The sequence below is a fragment of the Pundamilia nyererei genome, unplaced genomic scaffold, assembly GCF_000239375.1.
Source record: "Pundamilia nyererei isolate P.nyererei 1_Seehausen unplaced genomic scaffold, PunNye1.0 scaffold00025, whole genome shotgun sequence".
Lineage (NCBI taxonomy): Eukaryota > Metazoa > Chordata > Actinopteri > Cichliformes > Cichlidae > Pundamilia > Pundamilia nyererei.
The window spans coordinates 2,555,267-2,566,097 of record NW_005187426.1 but is presented as its reverse complement, the minus strand read 5'-3'; the positions used below and the strand labels follow the sequence as shown (position 1 = coordinate 2,566,097).

At 38.4% G+C, this 10,831-nt stretch overlaps 1 protein-coding gene across 1 annotated transcript in view; it reads right to left on the bottom strand.

The window, feature by feature from the left end:
- Positions 1 to 699: 699 nt before the first annotated feature.
- Positions 700 to 10,831, bottom strand: part of chst8 (carbohydrate (N-acetylgalactosamine 4-0) sulfotransferase 8) — a 186,408-nt gene continuing 176,276 nt past the window's right edge. Inside the window, exons 3-4 of the mRNA XM_005727605.1 lie at positions 7,243 to 7,280; positions 700 to 3,055 (exon numbers count right to left, since the gene is read on the bottom strand). Of these exons, the coding sequence (XP_005727662.1) occupies positions 1,883 to 3,055; positions 7,243 to 7,280 (1,211 nt within the window). The 3' untranslated portion in view covers positions 700 to 1,882. The remainder of the gene's footprint in view (positions 3,056 to 7,242; positions 7,281 to 10,831) is intronic.

Below are 10,831 nucleotides of genomic sequence, written 5' to 3'. Positions count from 1 at the left end.
TTTTTCTTTTGCAGTTTTAACTAGTGCACATAATATATGTAGTCTGACCTGCATCATGTTGCATATTAAAAAGAAAGAAAGAAAAGAACAACATGACTTGCCAGTTGGGTTTTGTGTTGGGAATAGTAGTTTAGCCATGTTGCACAAAGGATACGATAGCTGCAGCCTTCTTTTGTATATATTTTTATGAAAAGATGTGCAGTGGGGTTAAAAACATCTAAACAGGTAGTTCAGTACTACACATATAAACACACAGCACGGGTATGCTATGGGTAAAAATGTCCTCAGCTTGGATGGCTAACTAGGTGGAATGCAGCTCATTTGTACAGGGTCTATTATCCCATTGAGCATCAAAATGAATCTGGGATAAATAATCAAAGAGCTAATTTCCAAAATTGTACATATCCATTTATATTAAACAAAATCTTACCCTAACTCCAAAGCACCAAAGAAGATCAATTCATCACTCAAACATAACTATTTGCACTTTTTAAATGCTGCATCAATAGTTTGCAGTCATTTCAAATTTTTTTGAGACGTGTTGGTTTTCAGCTGGTGGATATTTTGTTTTGGAAAGAAACTCTTCAGTTACACAACACTCTACACTGATATTACTGAAAGAACAACAAATGACATCAAAAAGGAAGTAACCATCACCAAGAAGAACTGAATATATATATCTATATATATATATATATATATTTATATTTTAGAAATACATAGAAAAATATATATTCATCTGAATGCCCATTATACAATTTTACACAGTAGAGTCAGAAAAAAGCCTATATGTTGGTATTGAATAGCTATGATATATACAGAGGGGATGGGTTGCTTTATAATATTATGAGGTGGTTAAAGTGGCAGATAAAGAAGTTTGTGCAAACTTGTTATCTGTTTCTTGCTGGAAAGTCCAAATTGTACATTACTGAAAAATGTCATATGTAATATGAAAAAAGTGTTTATCTGTTTTTGTTTTTAGCCTGTATTTTTTTTTTTTAAATTTCGAATACCATCGACTGGTAAATCAGCAACACTAATAGATATTGAGAGATATTCATAGCAACACTTTATACCCTGCTTTTAGACACCCTATTGATGGAGGACCTACAGCACATGTATGTGTTAAGCAAAAGCACAAAATGACAAAGTTAGAAGTATAAAATGCTACAATAGGCGCACACAGCTTCCAAGTGGGCAGCACTTGACACATTTAAAGATTTATAGTATTTGTAGTGTTTCATTTAGTTATATTTAGTAAAGCCATTCACATCAAATATCTGTATTAGTATGCACTGATACATAGAGGTATATTGATGCCTAACTTGCCCTAGGTCAAACAGTAAATGCAAACATTTTAAATCATGAAAGGGTTTGACTGTGAACAATTTAAGAATACCAAGGACTCAAGCTACTACATTTATGAATATTGTTGTAAGTAAGATAAGGTATGTGCTTGAAATCTATGGTAAACTTGGTGCTTAAACCATAAACACACATTTACAAATGCTATTTGACCTAGAGGAAGGCATATTTTTAAAGCCTGTTCAACAATAATAAATCTTTTTAGAAGCTTAATGTTTACAGTTTTAAATTTCTACCTCACCATCTGCTAGTAGTGAATAAACGCTTCGCATTTTAGGACAATTTAGAGTATTTAATACAACAGCACACAAACTGTCTACAAATCAATATAATCTGCTAAAAAATGTAATTAAAGTGTTTTTGAGTGAAATTTGGTCTCTCTGATCTCTCTGCTAAGACGCAAAGACCTATTTGAGCATGTGAGTGAAGACTGGCATGGTAAAATTACAGTTATGGTAAAAATGTAGTGGAATGTGACTGTGAAAATGTGACGTGAAGCAGTCACGTAATTCTTAAGTCAGTATAAATCTTTAAAAGGCTTAGAATAGTTAAACATCAGATAGTCCATGTAGTAGAAGTCATATACTCGCTGTCTCTCCAAAGCGCTGACCTGTGAAAAGTAATTTTCCGTGATCTGCATAGAGGTCCGCTTGTCACTTGGGTTCCTGTCTTTAAAACTGGGCAATGTGAGGTTAGGTGGTGCCCCTGCCAATCGCAAGAGAAAGTTAGACTCTTCTTCCATGTTCTCAAACTTGCCGATAAAGTCGTAATCTATGAGGCAAGGGTTGCACAGCTGATTTGCCTGTTCCCAGTGGATGTCCATTCCTACGGGCCGGTGGACATCCAGCAGGTATTGGACAAATTCTTTAAATGTGACCCCATTTCCTGTCTTCAGGGCTGCTTTTGATGGGTTCACCCTGTATTTGGAAATGATGGGTTTCCCAAACAGGGAGTGGTAGTAGTTGTTGGGATTTTCAAACTTGTCCCGGTAAGCTGACACCATTCTCTCCAAGGGCTCACGGACAAATATGACTTTGGTGTAGGTTTGCAGACGGTGCATGATTCCCTGTTGGTCAAAGCTATCAAGCTTCTTGAGATGCTGCCCGTAGTGGACTGTGTCATGCTTAATACTCTGAGTGTTGGAGGCCTTACCCGCCAGCACCATCAGGGTTCTCTTCCAGTTGGAGCATCCTGCCTTGGGGACCTGGCAGTATAGCAACTTGTACTTGTCCTCCACAAAGATGCTTTTCACATGATGACGTGTGATGGTCTTTGAAATGCTGCTTTTGTACTTAGCACAGATTTCCTTCATCAGTTGCTGGCGTGCTTCCAGGATACCGGAGAGCTTTTGCCAGCTCTCTGGAGAAAAAAAGCCCGATGTAATGGAGGAGGACATTGGGGATGAAGAGGAAATTGAAGATGAGGATGAGACTGAGGATGAGGAAGATGAGGAAATGGTATTTTTGGTGTGTCGAATTGGAGGACTTGTTTTTAGCAGTTTTCGTTGTCTTTTCGTGACATGAAGGGAACCTATGTCCTGCTCCTGAGACCCAGGGGAGGCTGTTTTTCTGCTCTTCTCAAAATGTGGGAACTGCATTGGAGGGATCGCGCTGGACAGGATGTTTTCTGTAACTTGGAGGTCCTGGAAACTATCAGATTTGCCTCTCTCGCGGTCCCGAGTGGAAAGTGTCTGTAAAACAATGACAAAACAGGTTAGAGTTGATAGCTGCAGACCTCTTTAGACTAAACAAACAAGGACAGTTTCAGGTGGCTATGCAAAGAAGAACCATTAATATAAATATTTTTTTTATTAATATGGTATATATTATAACTTCAGTGTCAGAAATGTACCCCAGATTTTTTATTCTTCAACTAGCCACTTGATGGTGCTGTTTCACTACAGCTTAAAGGTCTAACTTTGGTACACACAAATGTCACACACTGCCCAATGCCATCTATGACCTATCAATAAACTGAGCTGTAATGCCATATAAATGTCTTATAAACACTTAATGAGGAATCCAAATTAGAATCATCTACTGCCTGATTACTATCAGATGATGCCCAAGGCCATCACGCATTCTGACATTTTATTTCAATTAAATGCTGTAATGGCATCATAAAGCCAATGGACTGGATGTATAATTTTAATTGTACAACAGACAAGGTGATGAGACCACCATGAATCTTGGTTCATCCCTCTCCAGACGTAAATGGTCATATTCGTTCATCTGGAGGGAGGAAAGGATGGGGGGGGGAAGGTCCTTGTGTGTTTAAGGTGAGTGCAAGGCAGATATTGGTACACATTCTTCAGGGTTTACACCGGTGTGAGTCTCTCTCTGGTGCTGATGATCACAGCAGAGAGACAGAGAGAGCAAACAGGGGTCAGCTGAAAGAACATAGTAGGAACTACCTGACCATTGTAGTTCATAGTATGAAAACAGTTTTGTACATTTTCTAAGCTACAGATCTATATTTAAAGTGGATCCTTACATGTTTTGTTCATCAAAGAGTGAAGCCCTAGACCACGTATTGTTTTGAATGTCCATATGCATACAATGTAATATTCATAGCAGGTTGTCATTAAAAATAGATGATGTATCTTTATTTATGATATAATTTATTTTATCTATGATCCAAACGGAAAAAAGTGATTATTCTGGCTAATTATCTAAGTGTTTGCACTTCCTTTTTCATTCCCAGCCATCTCATGTTGCTGAAATTTATGGAAAAATGTTAAATCTTGATGATCAGTCTTGCTCTTTTATCTTAACTTTCCCTTTTGTGTATTTTGTTTTAGCAATTTAATTGGCTGTTAATGTCTTTTTTCTTTTTAAAAACTTTCTCATTACTTGATTAAAACTGTCTTTTAAGTGATATATTCTTCTTTTTTTAGCACTTCACCATCTCTTTTGCTAATTTTAAGTGAACTCTATTCTTTTTGTTATGTATGTTTATTCCTGATATTATTTGTGCTAATGATGAAAAATATAGCACATTAAAGCCTCAACTCAAATCCTTATTGCCTTTTATAATGATGTTTAAAACATTTAGAACACATTTTGTTGTTTACTCAAACTTTTCAAAGGTTTTAATTCTGCTTTATTTTTTCAGCTGAGAAAAATTCCATTTACTTTAATTCTAACTTGTTTTTGTGCAAGTTACTGGCTAATAAAAACGAGTTGAAGTCAAAATATGAAGTGATGTGGAATCACAGGGAGGGATAATCATAAGTAATAATTTCTGTAGTTAATAAAATTCAAAACCCCTAATAATAAAAAGAAATGAATGAATATGACTGTTTTTCCTTGTTAATGACCTAAAACACAGCCACATATTTATTTATATATTACATTACATCTACATAATCTACATTATGACTAATAATATACAAATAATTGTATTGTTCCTGCCCATATTGATTGCATCAATTAAAAATTCACAACATAGATGGGGAAAATGCATGTGAACAAATGTGGAGGTGTAGGTTACAGAAACCTTAAGCTTATAAAAGGTATGTATGTAAAAGAGTGTGCTAACTGCCCCTTCTCCTCTGTGCCCAGAGCTACCAAACAAAATTTTGTTGTGTGAACACAAAATGGCAATAATCTTCTTATGAGTTTGCAAGATGCATCTGCAGTTTTTAGGCAGAGTCAGGAAAACCATTATGTATTTGTTTTAACTGCTTGTTAATGCAAATACCTAAGCAGACAAACACTTGGAAACAACTCCTTGCATGTTGGCACGACTAAGACAAAGTGCTGAAGTTTAAATCTAGCAACAGAATTGGGAAGAAGATTTAGGAGACTTTGAACATGGAATGATTGTTGGACCCAGTCAGACTGGTTGGAGTATTTTAGAAACAACTGATCTGCTGGGATTTTCCCACATAACCATCTCTAGGGTTTAGAGAGAATGATCTGAAAAAGAGAAAATCTCCAGTGAGCAGCAGTGCTCTGAGAGAAAATGCCTTGTTGAAGTCACAGGTCAAAGGAGAAAGACGAGACTGCTTCAAGCTGATAGGAAGGCAGTATTAATTCAAATAACTACCTATTACATCCAATGTATTCAGAGGAGTGTATCTGAACACACATTTATCCTTGAATTAAATGTGCTACAACAGCAGCAGAAGACTACACGGGTCTCACCAAAATTTGACAATAGAAGATTGGAAAAACATTGCCTGCTTTAATGAGTCTCGGTTTCTACTGTGACATTCAGATGGCAGGGTAGGAATTTGGCATAAATAACATAAAAGCATGGATCCAGCCTGCCTCTTAATAATGGTTCAGGCTAGAGTTGGTGGTATAATGGTGTAGGGGGTATTATGTTTTGGCCCTATTAGTACCAACTGAACATCGCTTAAATGCCATAGCCTGAATGTTGTCTCTAACCATATCTGTCCCTTTATGACCACAGTGTACCCATCTTCTGATGGCTGCTTCCGGGCAGGATAACCCATCATGATACAAAGCTCAAATAATCTCAAAATGGTTTTTTGAGCATGACAGTGAGCTTACTGTACTCAAATGGCCTCCACAGTCACCAGATCTTAACCCCTGGGATATGGTGGAACGGGAGGTGAAGCCAAGAAATCTGCAGCTACTGTGTGATGTCATGCCAGTATGGGCTAAAATCTCTGGGGAATGTTTCCAACACTGTGTTGAATCTATGCGTTGAAGAATTAGGGGAGTTCTGAAGGCCAAAGGCGTACCAATTAACATCTGTGTTCATGTCTCTAAAATACATATATCATTGAACAGACAGAGTTGATAGTAGGATAGCATAGAGGAAGCTGCTGAGCTCCAACAGTAACCATCTCCTCTCATCTGAAGATTGAAAAGAAGAACCTTTGCCCTTGACGCCTCTGCTGGGAAAATGTTTTGAGGACTTATGAAACAGCTGAATTATTTGGGAACGCTAGGCAGCACTGTGTCTGAACCTTTGGAAGCATCATTCCAAAGGTGATGCACAGTTAAGAGAGCATTACATTATGCTTTTCTGCCTCTGGGCCTGGGCATTTTGGCATCGTCACAGCGAAAATGAACTCCCACATTTAAAACAATATATTAAAGGATACTGTCATGATGCCAGGCGATGCAAGCGTAAGCGTAAAATGACCCCAAACATTAAAGTAAATCTACCGAATAACTTCAAACAGAGCAACCAACAGAAAGAAAATCCACCTTTTGGAGTGGCCCCATCAGGGACCTTAATCCAACTGAGAAGCTGTGGAATCAAAAGAAAACAGTTCATGCCAAAGAAATATGGCTGAATAGAAGCAGTTATTTAAGGAAGATTGGTCCAAAATGGCTTCTGAACAATATGCAGGTCTGATCTTGCAGTTATAGAACGGACCTCCTGTTTGATGACTCAAAACAAGATTTCTCCAGGTATTAAATCAAAGGGTTCAATTATTGTTGTTATTTTTATTTTTAAATATTGTGAATATTTAATGTTAAATAAAGGAAATCATATTTGTATGTTACTATATAAGCTTAAGCCCATGTGGATGTATTTGTGACTTAGATAAAGAACACAATGTATACTTTTTACACCTGAAAAACACTGAAAATAGTAAAACAAAAAGAATAAATGCAAAAAAAAAAATTTTGCTGTGGGAGAACAGAGGAAAAAAAAACTCCAGGTGTGATAATACCCCGAGGAAACTGGCCTGGTGCAACTGGGATCGTTTACTCACTAAACTCAGCTTCAGTCTGACTGGCTGAATGCACAGTGTGAGGTCAGCCTTTCTACACAGATGCTATCAGACACGCTGAGAGGTACAAGGCTGACAATCACTTTTTTTTTGCAATAGATAACAGGTGGGAGCAACCTGTGTGTATGTGTTTTGGGAGAAATGGAGTAAACACATACCTCTCTGGATTGCCGTGGAGTACTTCCAAGCTTCACGCCTGGAGAGAGAAGAGAAAAAAGACAAGAAAATCAGTGCTTAGGCAAACAACATGTATTTTTGTCCTCATAGAAGAAGCTGGGAACCTCAAATACACCTCAGACAACCTCCAATAATTTAGTACTTCTGTTCAGTTAGCACATCTTCTTTCATCCCGAGCAAACTAACACTGCTTTTCTGGTGCAAAGAGGTAGGATAGGTAATATTATCTGAGTAATGAGTTGCCACCAAGCATGAATAGCTGGTAAATGAGCTGTACTCCCTGTGATAAGCCCTTTTCAGTGAAATGTGGGGAAAAAAACCCTAAACAAATAAAACTGAACTTTAACTAAAAATGAGAGATCCAAAAAAACAACAAAGCGAAGTAACAAAAAGTTTTTTTTTTTAAAAGAGGCCAATTACAAACCAAAAGAGAGAATGACACACAAACTGAAAGATACATGTCGTTGAAATTTTAGAAATCAACAGGAGAGTGATGGAGACATATATACTGGTTATGTGGCAGCCTTGGTGACAGGTGGATGTGTATTGGCAGATGTGCAGCAGCAGGACAGACGATGTGCTTAGTGGTCTGTCTCCGGCTGGACATCTCTTTTTCCTTAGGTACCCCACCCCTCACCTCACTCCCTTTCCCACCCCTCCCATCTGATATGTAATCAGGCTGACAGCTCTGAATGGGGCTGCATGGCTGCTGATGGGGTGAGCGAAGACACCTCTGCCTGAGTGGCTTGTCACTTCCAATATGAGGATGGAAGTGATAGGAACCTGCATTTGGGGGGGGGGGGGTGCTGAAGATGCAGGCCACAACCTTTCCTAAGTGATGAGATGTGCAGAGCCCTATCTCACACATCTCACACTTAAACACGCCTCAGTGGGGATAGAATAAAACATGTTGCCTAGATGCAGTGTTGTTTTAGATTAGTATGCGCTGGAGAGCTCTCTGTTGCTGTCTGGCTCTGTGTGTTGAATCTTTGTCTTCATTCTTCTGAATGAGACACTGGAGGAAAAGGCTAAGGAGGAAAAAGAAGAGCGGCAGACTAGGGAAGCGGCATGTGACATTTCCTGATCGTGTTTGGGTGCTGCCAAAACATTTGATCGCTTAACACTAAAAAGAGCAGGATGGGCATCTTGAATTTCACTTTATATTGAAACGCGAACATATAAATATTTATCATAACACACGCAAATATTATTGTCAGGCAGACACATCCTAGCACAAAAATAGTAACGGTCTGTGAGAGTCTGTTGTTCTAAAGTGAGCCCCTGGTAGCACCAAGCATCTTGTCAAGACACATGCGTGGTTATCGATCTTGAAAACCCCATCAAGGGAGTAATTGAAATCTCCAAAGGTTTAATTGGTTTCTTCTAGGAGGTGTTTTGTCTGGCTGTTGATACATATTTGTCCAAGCTTGTGATACGATGACTATATCACCTTCCTGCTTCGTGCTGCACACTCAGTCTGAGAGAAAATGTTAAACATTTTAGTGAATCATTAACAGAACTGTGAGGCGATAAGATAAGGTATGGGAAATCCTTATGATACATAATTGTGACACTAATAACATTTTTAATATTGCTCCTTTATTTATATAATTTGTTATGCAAATGCAAAGGCTGGAGAAACAGGAAAAAAGAAGTGAAACAAGGCATTTAAGCCTAATGCCTTGAAATGAGCATGAAGGATAATTTGTTGTCATGTTCAGCACTTGTGAGTTGTTAAAATTGATTTGAAAATGACTCTGACATGGCTTGATTTGATTAAAATGCTGTTGCAAAGAGGGTTTGAATTTCAGTGCTGAAAATGCAATTCTCTCAAGTTGGGAGTCAAAATTACATTTCAAGAGGAAAAACATTTTTCCATGACAGCGTATAACAGAAACAAGTAATATGACATTGTAAACAGGATTTCAGGAGGCTTTGTAAACATCATTTATCTTTGTAGTATGTATTTGGTTGTGCTGTTTGATTGTAATTTCACACTCAGTAAATTCTACTCAGTATAACTAAGCTATTGATTTCAACTCCTGTGCAGTGAAACAGTAATGATTGATAATTGTGATACATTTACCCTTTCAGATTCACATATAGATATAAAAGCTACAGTTAATGTCTATCCTTTTTTTATCTCCCAGAAGTTATATTAATAATCTGATGAAGCCAGAGGTCAAAACTGTATCCAGATTTGTTAATGTACACTGCGTCATTCACAAAAGGGACTTGCTACAGCAGTACCACATGTAGGTACCACATGCCGCCTCCCTAGTCAACCAATAAAGTTAAGGTTGTTTTTACACCTAGATATTAAATGTCACTTTCTGGTAGTTCTCCTTTTGAAGCTCTAAAGGTTTCCAGTAAGCAAGTCTACATGCAAGATATGGCATTTATAGCAGAGATCAAAATAAGTCATGTGTTAAGCTTTGCTTTGATTTTCAGGTATCTGACTGTAATTTTTTTTGATGATAGAGAACTATTAAATAGCACAATCTCCTTTTGAGGCTTGTCCTCTGTTGCCCTCTAAAATAACCTTGAGCTGCCACCACTTTTTCACAGACATAGCCATGAATATTCATGCAGACAACCCAGCATTACTGCGTAAGCAAAGGCCACATCATTAGCAGATCCATTATCATCCTTCCCTCTCACATATCCTTACGCAACTCTCTAACAGAGACATACATCAAAGATTATCTTTTTCCCTGTCACTGCCACCGAGGAGGAGCAAAGGACAAAAACAATGCGAAATAATGAGCTTGTTAAGTGAAGGACTGTGGCCCTATGTTCTGGAAGAACTTGTTAAATGCCTGTTTTTAACTAGTGAAGGGCCAGGAGGGTTCTAAAAGCCAGACAAGGCGTGTCCTTCTCCAGCCTACAATTCAGACTAGTGATGCTGCGCCACTATAAACCTTTCATTAGTCATTCAGCACACTAAGGCACTGTGACCCCAACCAGCTGCACTCCTCTCTCTCTCTCCCAACAAACCACCCACACCTGCACTCTGCACACACGCTCCTCCTCCACTTGACTCTGTGTGGGAATACAAGGCTCTGGTATGCTGGAAAGACGCTTGAGAATGGCGGTATTAGGCTTTGAGCTCTGGTCCATTGATGTTTTAACTTGTTGTGGTAAGAGATAAAACGATGTTTTAAAATCCTCCAGGACTGGGCCAGAGAGAGCAGCTGCTTGGGGGGAGGAGGAGGTGATGGGTGAGCAATCAGTGAAGCGAGATTAAAGATGTGCTTGCAGAGACTCTCTAAAGACCAAACACAGACCATCTAGAATTTGTGTGCCTTGTCATCTGAAGATTAGCTTGTGAGAGGAAGCCACACAAAGCACAGGTTTGGCGAAAAATGAATCAGTAACAGATTTCCAATCCAACCATTGACAACATACTGTAAATGAAGAAAACACACACACACACACACACACACACACACACACACACACACACACACACACAACAAATGATTTCCTCTAGTTTAGTGATACAAACCACATTCTCTTTTAATGACAACATCTAAAAACTCTTCAGTATGAGTCCTACAGGAGGACATG